The following is an 18,412-nucleotide window of genomic DNA, read 5'->3' on the forward strand; positions in this document are numbered from 1 at the left end:
TGTGAGAACCAACATACCCAGCACCACCAGTAACTAGCACTACTGGTCCACTGCTCTCCATTCTCTGTGGCTTCAAGTATACCTACACATACAAAACAGTGTGAGAACCAACATACCTGGCACCACCAGTAACTAGCACTTCTTGTCTACTGCTCTCCATTCTCTGTGGCTTCAAGTATACCTACACATACCAAACAGTGTGAGAACCAACATACCCGGCACCACCAGTAACTAGCACTACTGGTCTACTGCTCTCCATTCTCTGTGGCTTCAAGTATACCTACACATACAAAACAGTGTGAGAACCAACATACCCGGCACCACCGGTAACTAGCACTACTGGTCTACTGCTCTCCATTCTCTGTGGCTTCAAGTATACCTACACACACAAAACAGTGTGAGAACCAACATACCCGGCACCACCAGTAACTAGCACTACTGGTCTACTGCTCCCCATTCTCTGTGGCTTCAAGTATACCTACACATACAAAACAGTGTGAGAACCAACATACCTGGCACCACCAGTAACTAGCACTTCTTGTCTACTGCTCTCCATTCTCTATGGCTTCAAGTGTACCTACACACACAAAACAGTGTGAGAACCAACATACCCGGCACCACCAGTAACTAGCACTACTGGTCTACTGCTCCCCATTCTCTGTGGCTTCAAGTATACCTACACATACAAAACAGTGTGAGAACCAACATACCTGGCACCACCAGTAACTAGCACTACTTGTCTACTGCTCTCCATTCTCTGTGGCTTCAAGTATACCTACACATACAAAACAGTGTGAGAACCAACATACCCGGGACCACCATTAACTAGCACTACTGGTCTACTGCTCCCCATTCTCTGTGGCTTCAAGTATACCTACACATACAAAACAGTGTGAGAACCAACATACCTGGCACCACCAGTAACTAGCACTTCTTGTCTACTGCTCTCCATTCTCTATGGCTTCAAGTATACCTACACATACAAAACAGTGTGAGAACCAACATACCCGGGACCACCAGTAACTAGCACTACTGGTCTACTGCTCCCCATTCTCTGTGGCTTCAAGTATACCTACACATACCAAACAGTGTGAGAACCAACATACCCGGCACCACCAGTAACTAGCACTACTGGTCTACTGCTCCCCATTCTCCGTGGCTTCAAGTATACCTACACATACCAAACAGTGTGAGAACCAACATACCTGGCACCACCAGTAACTAGCACTACTGGTCTACTGCTCCCCATTCTCTGTGGCTTCAAGTATACCTACACATACCAAACAGTGTGAGAACCAACATACCTGGCACCACCGGTAACTAGCACTACTGGTCCACTGCTCCCCATTTTCCAAAACCTCATTTATAACTGCACATACAAAACAGTGTGAGAACCAACATACCCGGCACCACCAGTAACTAGCACTACTGGTCTACTGCTCTCCATTCTCTGTGGCTTCAAGTATACCTACACATACAAAACAGTGTGAGAACCAACATACCCGGCACCACCAGTAACTAGCACTACTGGTCTACTGCTCTCCATTCTCTGTGGCTTCAAGTATACCTACACATACAAAACAGTGTGAGAAACCAACATACCTGGCAGACACCAGTAACTACACCACTAACTGCTACTGGTCTACTGCTCTCCATTCTCTGTGGCTTCAAGTATACCTACACATACAAAACAGTGTGAGAACCAACATACCCGGCACCACCAGTAACTAGCACTACTGGTCCACTGCTCTCCATTCTCTGTTGCTTCAAGTATACCTACACATACAAAACAGTGTGAGAACCAACATACCCAGCACCACCAGTAACTAGCACTACTGGTCCACTGCTCTCCATTCTCTATGGCTTCAAGTATACCTACACATACAAAACAGTGTGAGAACCAACATACCTGGCACCACCAGTAACTAGCACTTCTTGTCTACTGCTCTCCATTCTCTATGGCTTCAAGTATACCTACACATACCAAACAGTGTGAGAACCAACATACCCGGCACCACCAGTAACTAGCACTACTGGTCTACTGCTCTCCATTCTCTGTGGCTTCAAGTATACCTACACATACAAAACAGTGTGAGAACCAACATACCCGGCACCACCGGTAACTAGCACTACTGGTCTACTGCTCTCCATTCTCTGTGGCTTCAAGTGTACCTACACACACAAAACAGTGTGAGAACCAACATACCCGGCACCACCAGTAACTAGCACTACTGGTCTACTGCTCCCCATTCTCTGTGGCTTCAAGTATACCTACACATACAAAACAGTGTGAGAACCAACATACCTGGCACCACCAGTAACTAGCACTTCTTGTCTACTGCTCTCCATTCTCTATGGCTTCAAGTGTACCTACACACACAAAACAGTGTGAGAACCAACATACCCGGCACCACCAGTAACTAGCACTACTGGTCTACTGCTCCCCATTCTCTGTGGCTTCAAGTATACCTACACATACAAAACAGTGTGAGAACCAACATACCTGGCACCACCAGTAACTAGCACTTCTTGTCTACTGCTCTCCATTCTCTATGGCTTCAAGTATACCTACACATACAAAACAGTGTGAGAACCAACATACCCGGGACCACCATTAACTAGCACTACTGGTCTACTGCTCCCCATTCTCTGTGGCTTCAAGTATACCTACACATACAAAACAGTGTGAGAACCAACATACCTGGCACCACCAGTAACTAGCACTTCTTGTCTACTGCTCTCCATTCTCTATGGCTTCAAGTATACCTACACATACAAAACAGTGTGAGAACCAACATACCCGGGACCACCATTAACTAGCACTACTGGTCTACTGCTCCCCATTCTCTGTGGCTTCAAGTATACCTACACATACCAAACAGTGTGAGAACCAACATACCCGGCACCACCAGTAACTAGCACTACTGGTCTACTGCTCCCCATTCTCCGTGGCTTCAAGTATACCTACACATACCAAACAGTGTGAGAACCAACATACCTGGCACCACCAGTAACTAGCACTACTGGTCTACTGCTCCCCATTCTCTGTGGCTTCAAGTATACCTACACATACCAAACAGTGTGAGAACCAACATACCTGGCACCACCAGTAACTAGCACTACTGGTCCACTGCTCCCCATTTTCCAAAACCTCATTTATAACTGCACATATGAAACAGTTTGAAATCCAACCAGCACCACCAGTATCGAGCATATTGATTCTTATTTCACTTTATCCTACTAATATTATAAATGCGAAAGTTTGAATGTTTGTATGTTTAGATGTTTGGAGGTTTGTCCTCAAATCACGCTGAAACTGCTATACGGATTGTGCTGAAATTTGGAACAGGTATAGCTTTGTGTCTGAATTAACACTTAGAGTGCTTTTTACCACCCATAACACATTGATTTCACCAAATAAAGTCGAATTCAAATTGAAAAATTAGTTTGTTTACATTCGAATGTTATGATAAGAACGAAACGTAATAACGTTTCATAATTCAAATTAAACTCACACTAAACAGCTGTTGACAGCTATAATTCGACAAACTTTCTGAAAAATCTGTTTACATTTAAATTTTATCAATAATAAGTAAACGGTGCTTGATCGGTAGTGTAATGCAGATAGTAAAACATTAACATATAAATTTTACTCCAGATTGCGCCAGTGACGAATTAAAATCATCTAATGCATTAAATACTGTTATAAAACTAACCTTAATGAACAAAGTTATGAATGTTTTCACATAATTTACTTTAAACTGGTGGGCTTCCTGACATTATGATATTACATTTTAACAATGGCTTAGGGAAAAACAGGGAAATGAATACTAACATACCTTAACGATTCATTCTTTCTCTGGCTACAGTCCAAAAAACAAGTGTAACGCAAAACTTTAATAACGATTATTTTGGAATGTTGCATAACCTTAATAAGGATTTCCCCCTTATACCGGAAGTACCGTACATAAGAAGTAGGTAGGACTTCCCCCTAGGTCGTAATAGGCTTTTCAGTCCTAGCAAACTCAACTATGCCAACACGATTTTGACCAAAATAGATTTCCGAGAACTACATAATCGAACGTATATAGTATTTTAATCAAGACAATATGGCAAGCTAACCTGTGACATAGTAGGTAAGTGAATTTAAATAGTCTTAAGTAGGCACTTTTTAACCGAAGTAGGCATCTAGGTCCTATGTAAGTATACTATATATATTTTTTCTTCGTCAGAACAACAAGGCAAACTCTACTATGGTACTGGAAATATCTTAGACCTGAAATATATGACAAGGATTGGAAATATACGCTTTTTGACCAAAGTAAGTTTCCGAGACCTGTGTGAACCGAGATTTGTGTTTTCTTGATCGGGATTACAAGGCAGATTCAGCTGTGATGTTATGTATATAATTAATTAGAACCAGAAATGCTCCTACACGTGCCAAACATGATATAATAATTAAGTTAAACTCTGATACTATTTACCATGAACTTTAATAATATCTACCTGATGTATGTCTACTTACGTTTTAAAATGGTTGTAGGACTCCCATCATATTACATCATAATTGCTTTTTATAAGGACTTCGGTTCTAAAAATTGCGGGCAAAGCCGCGGGTAACAGCTAGTCTATTATAAATGTTTGTTATCATTTATGAGTTTTTTGTATTTCCAGTTCTCATTTTTGAGTTTGATTGTTATAGGCCTAGCTCCTTTATTATTTATGACATTTTCACTATGTGTTTTATATTAACAATTTTAATTCTAAATATGATTGGTATTATGACTATAGATATGTTGATAGGCTCGTATTCGATGAGTATTAATTATCGATGATTGTAGGCCTACTAATCGATATAAAAACCGTCTGTTCATCATACTCTACCCTTGAATTTTACTAGCCATAAAAAATCAAAACCTTAGATTTTCTGAAATGATTCATCATTATAGAGTTCTGAAGTTTATTGTAAATAAAATTATACTAAATAAGAAAGTTAGGTTTACAGTTCATAACAATTTACAAATTTATGTTTGTTATCACAAAAACCGGGTAGGGTAATTGGCAAACGATATTATTTAATCATAACCATTCGATATAATCGATACTGATTAATTATTTTGAACAATTAACTATAATCTATATTAACAGCTGTAAACACTTTCAAATAATACATGTTTTAATATTTCAATTTTACATAAATAACATTTGATTATTAAAAATGGCAGTCAATTTTAGAAAACTACACAACATTATTTTGAAAGATGATAAGACATGTTTTTCATGGCTTCAACATGTTGGGACTCGTACCGAAAACCCATTGTGTGAAATTTGTGGGAAAGAAACAACTGTAACTTTGAGAGGAGCAAATATGGTCTTCTTCAGTTTTCCTAATTTTGGTTATAATAATTTGTTTCATCAGTGTAAATATTAAATTCACATTTTAATTTAAAACATATGATTGTTATTGAGGACTATAGATACTTTTACATCGATTGATAGTCTAGGATTTGAGATGCGAATATAGTTATTGATGATTACATTCTTCAATATAAAAAACCGGGTCCGCTTATCGTAGGTACCTTACCCCAAAAACCACACTTCCCGTACTACTTTCAGTTCTTGCACTAAAACTAATTTATTCATGCAAAAACTCAAACAAAACTATACATTTTCTGAAACTAGACTAAATTTGGACTAGACTTTAGGCTATCTTGAATTTGAATTGTTTGTGTCATTTACAATGTGGCTAAAGTGAATATTGTACATAAAATTGATCTTAACAGTATTAAACTTTCAAAACGTAAAAGATATCTGCCACCTAAGATAGGGCTGCCTTTAAAAGCATCCACAACTTAAATTATAAATTCATTAACTTTCAACTTATTGTTTGAAAAGCTTAGAAATTTATACAATGAGATCCTATTACTACACTTATAAAATGCAATAAATTCATTATTCTACTTAACAAACAAGGTTTATCCCTCTTGCTTCAAGGTTAGGTTACCTTAAGTGGGCACAAACTAACGTATTCAACCCATACATGATAAAGAAACTTACTTCAGTCCAATCTTGTAATATTTCAAATTATTTCACTTTAATAACGAAACAGTCGTAGTCGAATTCGTGACAACCGTAGTCGAAAGTAACTATAAACAATACAAACGCAAACTGATAAACACCGCTATTGGTGCTTTCATATTTAAGAATACTGTCTGCTACTGTGCTATGTGCTGGTAACTGGCGACTGGCGAGTGGTGACTGTTTCATAGAGTAAGAAATGAACTGACTTAGCTAGCAGACAGCCTGTGCTGGTGATGAAACACAACAAAGTTATTGTATGTTATATAATGTACTCACTGATATTTAAAACATTTATAGCAAAGATTATCCAAACAAAGTAATAAGCATCACTCTCAATTGTGTATGACGTTGTAATCATACGCTCGTGCGGGATCTCGTCGAATCACAAGCTTTTTTTCTTCTCTTTTAAGCCTCAGCTTTAAGCTATGCTGGCTTCGATGTACACTGATATTTATTTTATTTATGTTATTTATTTATTATTTATATTTATTTTATTACGCTGGTATTTATTTGCAAAGTACTCAATCGTGTCTATGCCTGATTGGACCTCTCCTATCAATCACAAGCTTGATAGAGAGAAAAAACAATAATTGTTACTTTTATTTTAATTACTCAAATATAAACTAAAAACAGCCATGAAAGTGTGTGGTAAATGTAAAGCTACCAAAAAATATATAATAGGACAATGCCGATTTTCTTAGTAAATTAAAGGAGGATTGTATATTTAGAACAAGTATTCAAATTTTCATAAAGTTAAGTAGAGCATAGTCTAGGTATAAAATAATACTGCAAAGAACAGTGTTTATTCTTTAAATGAAGTGAACAACACAAAATATAGTGATTACAATGCTGAGAATCACCATATTGTAGTCTGGAAGTCCGTACACAATACTGCAGGAATTTTGTATGTATGCTCTACAAATTTAGTTAAGAGATTATTCATTTTAGTTAAGGGTGGAATAGCTATCTTTAAAAACAACAAATTCACAAACGATACAGCGAACTTAAAAATTGAAACTCATAGCATCCCCCTAGTATGTGAGATAGCGGCTGTAAAAATAAGTCGCAGTAACAGTAAACATTTGTACATACTTGGAATATATCGCCCTCCCTCGAACTGTTTGGATAATATCAAATTAGCTATGAATGTAATTTATGAATATCTAGAAATATGTACCCCCAAAGCCAAGACTTCTACCATCATTATTGGAGATCTGAACATCGATAACCTAGTTCCAACAAGCATCAAAAGTCTTCTTAATGAACTAATTACCTCTCACAACACCAGAATAATTCCCTTTCTCCCCACCAGAATTACACCACATTCTGCCACTTCTGTCGACGCAGTCAGCACCACCTTAAACGAAAGTCAGATTCCAGTGCATGTGTTTCACACGGGCATCTCCGATCACACTGGACAGTTATGTCGTTAGAATCTTCCGAATTATAACAAATATAGCAGTGTAAAACTTACTACTTTCTATTTTGAAGGATACACGTTACACATAATAACACATGTTCATCGCCATGTTGCTTGCGGCCATTACAATCACAAAAATGACTTCATACTTTACATTAATTTAAATTATATTGTTATTTAATACATTTAAAAGCTGGCAGAATTTAAATGTAAACAACTACAACTAGAATGGAAGAAAATGTTTACTTTAGATAGGTTACCTAAAACAATCTAAAACCATTTTTAACAACTTCTTTAAGTAGTATACTTTTATTTTCAGAAAGAAATTTTAGGTGGTCATAAACTATATATTGCACAAAAATGATTAAAGTGCTTTAATTTTAGGTTAAATCTTTATTAATCTGTCTATCTAGGGGACCAAGTGGAATCAAGGTTTCTGGGTGGGGAAGGATAACAAATTAAGGATGGGTAGATTTATGGAGAGGGGATATCAAGGTTATCAACTTTCAGGTGAAAATTCGAGCTGGAAGAATAGACAAACCAACTGCATTTTAAAATAACTTAACAGTTTTTCCCAAATTTTTCCTGGTATTTATCATTTGGTCACAGTTTCTACCTCCATATTGAAGTTTATTAATCTTTTCCCTTTGTTACTTCAGTTCTACCAAACTTTTTTGGGCATCTGAAAGTTGCTTTTCTTGATTGGTTGGATTCAGTTGCATAGTCATTTACAGAAATGCTCTTTGTTATTATTGTCTATGAAACTAATGTAGGAGAAGTTGGATGATCTGTGCTGTGATCTGAGGTTGGGAAGGTATCAATCAGAAATGAATGCCCCTGGCCATCAGTGCGAGCTTCGGTAGCACCCTGCACTTATGGGGAAAAAAGAAAAACATCCTTCAAGATAGTACCTAAATTCAAACTCAGATCACATGAGCGCTCATACACATGTAGATGTAGCCCGTTTACTTGAAACTTAGCAACGTCATTTCAGTAACAGCATGATGCTAACACCAGGATTGGATCAGCTGGTGACATGTAACCACGGTAACAGTTTACATGAATGTAATACCTCAACACGTTATTTTGCAATATGTTATAGACAATAGGTTAGGAAATGTCCCATCTCTACCAGCCATTACTCAAATATCATCCACTAGATTTAACTTTGTTTAAATTAATTTGGAACAATAATGTTGAACTGAATTGCGTTATGGACTTATAAGATTGTATTATAGTGAAGCTATATTTACATATGTAAAAGAAATACAAGCATTTTAGATTATAGATAATAATACAACTTTATACTAAGTTTGAGTAGCGTAGTAGGCCTACTTACAATTACTTTAAAGGGTATACATATCTGACAGCATTTAAATTGTTCTAATCAATATTTGCTTGGATGCTTATTACACTACAGACTTTCAATAAATTGTGTTTTAATGAATATGCTAGAAAATTCATATTTGAGGTCTATTTTGTAATAACTATCCCCCTGCAAATTCTACAGCCAATTATTTAGTAAAGTTAAATAATTGTTGATCCAGAGAATACCAAAAACCTATTGAGAATTATTATAAATTTTTAACAATAAGACTATTATGAATTGTAATTATGAATAGTTCCAACAATAATCATTTAACATAACATTTTTAAGTCGACAGATGTCTAGCTGCTATTCAATTCTAAAGTCTGGATCAAACTTGAGTAATATCAGCTAGCTCTTTGGATGAAATTATACGAATAACCAACCTAGTGTCTTAATCAAGTTAGGCCTAGTATGTCACTTACCTGCTTTCCTGAATTAGGTTACACTAAATTTGCTTCTTGCATACCATTTTCAATTTAATAATTTTTTAACCTCAACAAACTTAATTTTAAGAGTAAAACGTATAGGAAAAGATTAGCCTACCTTTAGTTTTATGCAGATACTGACATACTTCTATTTACTGTTTTTGACAGGTTATGTAGTTTTGTTCTTTGATATTTCTGGTATTTTGTGTATTCTTTTACTTTGATTTATGTTATTTATCTATAATCTTCTTTACTCCCGTCGCGTCAAGTAACAGCTGGATTTAGTTTTTGAACACGCAGGCATTTTTATCCATAGCAAAGGCATTGAAGTTAAAAAGTTTTAGTATAAAAGAACATATTAAAACAGCATAATGCTGCCTAGGATACTGCCTACTATTTTAATCATGTTGATACACAAGTGCAGAAGGTGCAATTGTGCCCGGAAGAACAGTCTGCAAGGTTTGCCCAAGGGAGTCCCAAAGATGTGTGGTGCGACCTAAAAAATAATAAAATATAATAACAAAATTCTCATGGCTGATAAGACGTGGGCTTTACCTATAAGAAGCCAAAGAGTTATCCTGAAGAGCTAAATCCAAAGTTCAAAGTCAGAAGTAAAAAATTTAAAACATTTAAACAGATCTCTGTGAGATAGTTCCAATCCAGATGGAGATATGAAGAAAAAGAGTGAGAGGGAGATGAGGGAGTGAGAGGGAGATGAGGGAGTGAGGCGCCTCACAGAGATCTGTTTAAATGTTTTAAATTTTTTACTTCTGGCTTTGAACTTTGGATTTAGCTCTTCAGGATAACTCTTTGGCTTCTTATAGGTAAAGCCCACGTCTTATCAGCCATGAGAATTTTGTTATTATATTTTATTATTTTTTAGGTCGCACCACACATCTTTGGGACTCCCTTGGGCAAACCTTGCAGACTGTTCTTCCGGGCACAATTGCACCTTCTGCACTTGTGTATCAACATGATTAAAATAGTAGGCAGTATCCTAGGCAGCATTATGCTGTTTTAATATGTTCTTTTATATTAAAACTTTTTAACTTCAATGCCTTTGCTATGGATAAAAATGCCTGCGTGTTCAAAAACTAAATCCAGCTGTTACTTGACGCGACAGGAGTAAAGAAGATTATAGATAAATAACATAAATCAAAGTAAAAGAATACACAAAATACCAGAAATATCAAAGAACAAAACTACATAACCTGTCAAAAACAGTAAATAGAAGTATGTCAGTATCTGCATAAAACTAAAGGTAGGCTAATCTTTTCCTATACGTTTTACTCTTAAAATTAAGTTTGTTGAGGTTAAAAAATTATTAAATTGAAAATGGTATGCAAGAAGCAAATTTAGTGTAACCTAATTCAGGAAAGCAGGTAAGTGACATACTAGGCCTAACTTGATTAAGACACTAGGTTGGTTATTCGTATAATTTCATCCAAAGAGCTAGCTGATATTACTCAAGTTTGATCCAGACTTTAGAATTGAATAGCAGCTAGACATCTGTCGACTTAAAAATGTTATGTTAAATGATTATTGTTGGAACTATTCATAATTACAATTCATAATAGTCTTATTGTTAAAAATTTATAATAATTCTCAATAGGTTTTTGGTATTCTCTGGATCAACAATTATTTAACTTTACTAAATAATTGGCTGTAGAATTTGCAGGGGGATAGTTATTACAAAATAGACCTCAAATATGAATTTTCTAGCATATTCATTAAAACACAATTTATTGAAAGTCTGTAGTGTAATAAGCATCCAAGCAAATATTGATTAGAACAATTTAAATGCTGTCAGATATGTATACCCTTTAAAGTAATTGTAAGTAGGCCTACTACGCTACTCAAACTTAGTATAAAGTTGTATTATTATCTATAATCTAAAATGCTTGTATTTCTTTTACATATGTAAATATAGCTTCACTATAATACAATCTTATAAGTCCATAACGTAATTCAGTTCAACATTATTGTTCCAAATTAATTTAAACAAAGTTAAATCTAGTGGATGATATTTGAGTAATGGCTGGTAGAGATGGGACATTTCCTAACCTATTGTCTATAACATATTGCAAAATAACGTGTTGAGGTATTACATTCATGTAAACTGTTACCGTGGTTACATGTCACCAGCTGATCCAATCCTGGTGTTAGCATCATGCTGTTACTGAAATGACGTTGCTAAGTTTCAAGTAAACCAGGGATGCTACAGGTCAGGGAAATCAGGGAAGTCAGGGAAAAGTCAGGGAAAAAAAACAGGACTGGAAATCAGGGAAAAGTCAGGGAATCCGGTCTCAAGTCAGGGAAAAGTCAGGGAATTTCGACGTTGGTCAGGGAAAAATATAAAATCCCTTTGCACAAATAAACTTACTGATCATTTAAGTCAATCTTTTTGTACGTATAAACTGGGTTCACTTTATTTTTTGCTTTTTTATATTTGCCACACTGTTAGCCTCAACACCGCTTTTTTCCACCCATTAATTGCCAAAAACCCTGGGGATTGCGTCGAAAAAAGTCAGGGAAAAATGAAAAATTTGGTCTGGAAATCAGGGAAAAGTCAGGGAATTTCATTATTGGACTCCTGTAGCAACCCTGTAAACGGGCTACATCTACATGTGTATGAGCGCTCATGTGATCTGAGTTTGAATTTAGGTACTATCTTGAAGGATGTTTTTCTTTTTTCCCCATAAGTGCAGGGTGCTACCGAAGCTCGCACTGATGGCCAGGGGCATTCATTTCTGATTGATACCTTCCCAACCTCAGATCACAGCACAGACCATCCAACTTCTCCTACATTAGTTTCATAGACAATAATAACAAAGAGCATTTCTGTAAATGACTATGCAACTGAATCCAACCAATCAAGAAAAGCAACTTTCAGATGCCCAAAAAAGTTTGGTAGAACTGAAGTAACAAAGGGAAAAGATTAATAAACTTCAATATGGAGGTAGAAACTGTGACCAAATGATAAATACCAGGAAAAATTTGGGAAAAACTGTTAAGTTATTTTAAAATGCAGTTGGTTTGTCTATTCTTCCAGCTCGAATTTTCACCTGAAAGTTGATAACCTTGATATCCCCTCTCCATAAATCTACCCATCCTTAATTTGTTATCCTTCCCCACCCAGAAACCTTGATTCCACTTGGTCCCCTAGATAGACAGATTAATAAAGATTTAACCTAAAATTAAAGCACTTTAATCATTTTTGTGCAATATATAGTTTATGACCACCTAAAATTTCTTTCTGAAAATGAAAGTATACTACTTAAAGAAGTTGTTAAAAATGGTTTTAGATTGTTTTAGGTAACCTATCTAAAGTAAACATTTTCTTCCATTCTAGTTGTAGTTGTTTACATTTAAATTCTGCCAGCTTTTAAATGTATTAAATAACAATATAATTTAAATTAATGTAAAGTATGAAGTCATTTTTGTGATTGTAATGGCCGCAAGCAACATGGCGATGAACATGTGTTATTATGTGTAATGTGTATCCTTCAAAATAGAAAGTAGTAAGTTTTACACTGCTATATTTGTTATATATTTAATAATTACGCATAAATAGTGTTCAAATAATTATTCATTACATTATTCAATTTTTATATATAAAAAACAGAGCTGAACGATATTATAATTTGAAAAATCTGTACTGCAATATTATTCAGCGTCTATTTTTGGATGAGTTTTTCTTACTGGGGACCTAAAAAACTACATTATTAGAAAGAACAGACTTTACTTAATTTACTGTATAGACTGGATTTCAAGTTAATACATGTAGCTATTAGGTACTTTTTGTCCATTTTTTGTGTTAAAAATGTATTTATTGACTTAAGTGATGAAACAGTGGAGCTTTTAAACTGATCAAATTTTTGTTTCGTTATAGAAAAACAGACTTCTGGATAAGTTAGTTTTCGTATTGTGCTGATAACACTAATACAAATTGGGTGTGTTCAAAGAGAGGGAAAACTGATGATTTTACAAAACTTCAAGAAAAGCTAGACACAAAACTGCTAGGTATTGTTTAGAGTATACATTGTTCATAAGGGCACTTTCATACACACTGGCAAAACTGAAGCCAGACAATTCTACCCTCTGAATAATCTAGTAAACAAGTCTACTAGTATGAAGTGAGGATGTGTTCTAGGATTAAACAAATCTGCTGTATCTTGCCTTGCTCCTTTATTTGAGGACAAGGTACCGAGGACCAAATATTTGATTGTTCTAACCTGTACTTTCTTGCTCCTTCTAATCTAGCGTAACAATGTATTATTCTTTCACAAAACCCAATAACTGAAGCACATTTATTTTAATACAGAACCTTCATTAAAACATGTAAGTGCATTTGTTAGTATTAATTTCAGTGTTGCAAGTTCCATAAACTATGTTTTAGGCAGTCTTTTACACATGCATTGGTTGACACTTATATTCAAGCAACACTACATTTGAAAGTGATTTTTTATATGTGAACTTGATAACCATAACTAAATCAGGTAGAGAGTTGATATGTTTATACTGGCTATTACGGGCAAGTGCTTTGTTGAATTTACACTATCTAGATAAGTCAATTAGTGAAAGTTAGCTTTTAAAGAAGGATGAAAACCAAGCCCTACATATTTAAAAAAAAATTGAATTTAAATAGAACTGCTTATGTCACCTTAATAAAACACTCAAATAACTCTTTATATCAGTGGTAGACCTTAAAATCTTCATGGAGGCTGGTAAAAGAATAAAAAAATATTAATATTTGAATAACAACACAATAACGATTCTCACTAATACATCTAATACATTGCATTTGAGACCCTAGCGTTTTATATCACAGTTTATTCTTTTTACAACACACTTCTTAAAATTTGAAGAAAACATGTTGAAAATAAAGATGCCATGAAATGTCACTTTTCACACAGAAATTGATAAAATGACATGGTACTAAAAGGATTAAATGTAAGAAAAAACATATTCTTAGTGTGTAAAATACATATCAAGAAGGACTATTCTGTTCAATGTTCTTTCCAATTCAATAATATTTCGTTTATAGATAAAATGTGAAATATAACACTATCTGCCCGATATTGCAATGCCTTATTGTGTACTATAATTCGTATATGTTTCCTGAAGAGTTGAGCAAGAAGCCTCTCTCAGCAAATACAGAACAAACTTGCCACTCCACTGTTTGTCATTAATGGTGTATGTACAGTTGCTGTGATAGCCTGTTTAACTTAATTTAGTTACTAAGATCAACAAAAATCGTCAAAGTTGATCCATAAGAAATGTATGCAGGTTATTTTCTGCAGAGTAAAAGTATATCTACCACTAAAGATCATTTAAATGATGTATTTTTAATTTGAGAGGAGTTGTTAATTAATAGAAGTGTCATAATATAATGGATTTCTGTTAACAGGTCTATTTTTATCATTCTTATAATGTAGAAGAATTGACATTTCGTTTACAACATACAATGATACAAGATAAAATGTTGGCCAAAACATCAAGGATAGTTGGCCTGTGCTCGATCGCCAATTTTATTAATGCAGCGGACAGAGTTATCATGCCCATCGCCATTGTACCCATGACTGATCAGTTCAAGTGGAGCTTACACTGGCAAGGGTGGATTCTATCAGCTTTCGCTTTCGGCTACTTTACCAGTCAGGTTGGTATTAATTTTTCAGCATTACTATCAAAATAATTAATATCAATGGAATTAAGAAAAGAAAAGACACAAACAATGAAGAAACGGTTCGCTTTTATTACAACCTTTTTAATAACAGTTACAGGCCTCTTGTTACGAACATATTATATTTTATTTCTAGTTCTATTAATGTTGATATAATTTACAGATTTTTAACCTGGAAACCTCAACCGACCCATTTGGTGTCGATCGCGTTACTTCCAAATTGCAATCAACACCAAAAGTGTTATTTACTGGAAAAAGCATTATTGACTAAGACCTTTATTAAATTATATTTCAGTTGAAAGCCTATGATGTTTAATGTTTATTCGTCTATGATTTTCTTCCATCCAGTGTCTAGTTGGGTTTTTTCAGATGTGATTTCGTTGTTAACCTCTGTGCAGTGGAAATTGTTTGTAAATAAATAATATTTTTCTTTATTCAAAATTTTTTTGATTTGAATTGAGCAGTTTTATCATACACTGTTTATTATAATACTTCAAAATGAGTGATCATTGTAGAACAAGTGGTATTCTTGACATTTAATGGAGTCAGTTGTGGGTGAAATTGTTGAGTCTGAAGTACAAGTTATGTTATCTTGTTTTTTTCCTTTTTGTTAATTTTGAAGTAAAAAACTGACTTACATACACACTGTTCTAAATCAGCTAACTTCACACAAGGATGGAAATACACATTCATTTGCATGAGAGTGGATTTTATTTTGCTTATTTCATTTTGTTACTTAGCAACTGTAAATAGGTAATCATAAGCCACTTTGCACTTATCTCTGCAAACATAAAAACTATTACTGTTTTCATTTCTGAACCCCATAACACAATATATTTCTGTGTTAACAACTAAATTTCCTACAATTTGACTGTTTTGAACTTTTTAAACACCTTATGTTTTATTATAATGTGGATACTATAATGTATTTTTCCCATGTAAAATAGTAACAAGTACATTATACTATGCTGTAAATATATTTTTTTAATTTTTAATTCAAAATTGTTTAGTTTATTCCCTGTTTCTTAACACATATATAAAACACTATAATTATATACTACATGTAAGATTTTGTATGAAATTTTCAAAGGGAAATAATATGTATGGTTTCAGGGTTGTTTTACAAAAATGTAAAACGCAATGATACAGCTAAAAACCAATTACATACTTATTATATTTCAACATAAACAGATAGCATCACCCACCTGTATTACAAGAATTTTGTTATAGAATACAACCAGTTGTTTGGTTGAAGCTGACTGCAGAGAACTGTGGACTAAAAATTCAGTATTACAAATTTAAAATTCAAAGACTTTAAAAATATAATTTATTTACATTATTAAAGTTTCAATAAACAATAAAATACTATTACCCCCATTTTTTTTTTAAATATATTTTGTGCTCAATATATTTTATTATATAACATAAAATCGGCGGGTGTAAAATTTTCCACCTGTACAATCAACGAATAACTCGGCGGCCAATACATTGTTGGCCCCTGTTCACTCTGCATAGTACAGACTGTTTCAATTTTATATTTACAGTTAAATTTTAGAAACAAATATTTAATTAGCCATTTAAGTGTTAACATAATATGATTGAAACCCCATGTATATTGTCTACCCGGATTAAAAGGGTTAGAGAGTCAGTCAGTACAAACATAGTAGAAATGTTTGTGAATAATAAAATTTGTATGTGCAATCTATATTTTATTAACATGGTTATCACTTAACATTTAATAAATAGTAAATATGATTTAAAATTATTTGCAAAATTAAAATTATGTAGACATGGTTAAGATTTTTTCCTGGTCATAGGTAATTGGTGCGTGTGCAGCCAGTAGGTTTGGAGGCAAGACGGTGCTACTGTTTGCTGTGTTCCTATGGTCAGTGTCGACTTCTGTCACACCACTGCTGGCCACTTCCATCCCTGCCCTCATCTTCTGCAGGGTACTACTAGGCCTGGGGGAGGGTTTAGGTATGTTTTTATTTTATTTTTTTTAACTGTGCTGGGCTTGATTTGAAATATTCACAATATTTTAATCCATGTGAATTTTGATAAAAATTCTAAAGCAAATAAGTGAATAAAACATGGAAAGATAAAAATATTTTTAGAACTAATTTTAATGCCGATCCAAAAACATGTCAATTTGTTTTAAATGAAAAATACAGTTAAAGTAACCAGTACAAATTAGATAAATTAAATTTCAACGAAACAATGGCTACAATCAACTATTTAAAAAATAGGTCATCCAACAAATTGAAGAATGTAAAATTTGTCAAAACTTTTTAAAATTAAAAGCTTAACTATTTGAATAATTTAACTGCTTTTCATAATTTTTCCTTAATGATTTTAACATTTTGTTCACTTTTTAAATAAAGTTAAAAAGTCCACTAATCCTTCCAACTGGCAAATGTGCTCAAGCAGTAGAACTCTTAATAGTAGGGTGGGCTGAAAAAAAAAAATTATTTTTTTTTTCAAGTGCTATACCGCGGAAAACTTGCATATATACTTCATAAATAAAATGCAACTGGGAAAAAAAATTATTTTTTCAATATCACGGGTAGCGCAATGCAATTAAAATAGTTCGTTTTTTGAAAAAAAAACTTGGATTTTTATAATTTTTTCTCCGGTGTAAAAACTTTAAATAATCAATCGCTATAGTGAAAAAACTGTATAATTTGACTTAGAAAACAGAAATACCAATGAACCAGTTAAAAAAACAAATGTTTACGGTAGCGCAAACAGCTTTAAATAACGGATAATTACGCTAAAAGGCGCAGTTTAACAACACTGCCGTCCTGCGACAGTTTACTCACAATGCCTTTTAATAAAAAGTTTTGTTTTAATTTATTTGTTGTTTAAAGTGTGGGGACTGCAAATTAATAATTCAAATTCCTTTTAACATAGTTTATTAGCATCAACTTAATCATAGCATTACACATTTTTCATGAAAATTGTTTATTGAAAATTCAAAAAGGAATTTTGATTTGTAGGATATATTTCATCACAAGTCCATAATCATTCTTGTTTAGGAAGTTTTGAAGGCTGATTTTGCTTTCAAAGCATGGCATAGCTGCTCTTGACTGTAGTGTAGTTCGGATGACGCCCATCTCTCTTGCTTCAAAACCAACTACTTTTTGTGAAGCGATGGTTACAAGTTTGATGCATCGTTCAACCGCTTGCGTATGACAAGGAAATTTGTCGAATCTCCATTCAGCTGCGGTGTCCCCAGTCAAGATTTTTGCACGAATTTTCTTCGTTGCTGATTCTTCTTAGTAATGGTGGTGGTGACAATGTGGTGGCAGTCCAGTCAATCAGTTCACTGTACTCTGTGGCTTGAAAATTTAATTTGGGTGGATGGAAAGCTCTAATTGACTTTCTTTTGGGTGCTGATGTCCTGGCCTTTATGATTCGTCTCAAACCCAATTCTC

General features: G+C 34.2%; 1 protein-coding gene across 3 annotated transcripts in view; it reads left to right on the plus strand.

Moving 5' to 3' along the window:
• The first annotated feature begins 10,400 nt into the window (after nucleotides 1–10,400).
• Nucleotides 10,401–18,412, plus strand: part of LOC124366089 (sodium-dependent phosphate transport protein 1, chloroplastic-like) — a 56,643-nt gene continuing 48,631 nt past the window's right edge. For all 3 annotated transcript variants that reach the window (XR_006922776.1, XM_046822350.1, XM_046822337.1), the window contains exons 1-3: nucleotides 10,401–10,556; nucleotides 14,706–14,954; nucleotides 16,796–16,955. Coding sequence is in view for 2 of the 3 variants with exons in the window: in XM_046822350.1 (XP_046678306.1) it covers nucleotides 14,763–14,954; nucleotides 16,796–16,955 (352 nt within the window). In the remaining variant the exon portion in view is untranslated. The remainder of the gene's footprint in view (nucleotides 10,557–14,705; nucleotides 14,955–16,795; nucleotides 16,956–18,412) is intronic.

Source organism: Homalodisca vitripennis, chromosome 1 (genome assembly GCF_021130785.1).
Source record: "Homalodisca vitripennis isolate AUS2020 chromosome 1, UT_GWSS_2.1, whole genome shotgun sequence".
In the NCBI taxonomy this organism is placed as follows: Eukaryota; Metazoa; Arthropoda; class Insecta; order Hemiptera; family Cicadellidae; genus Homalodisca; species Homalodisca vitripennis.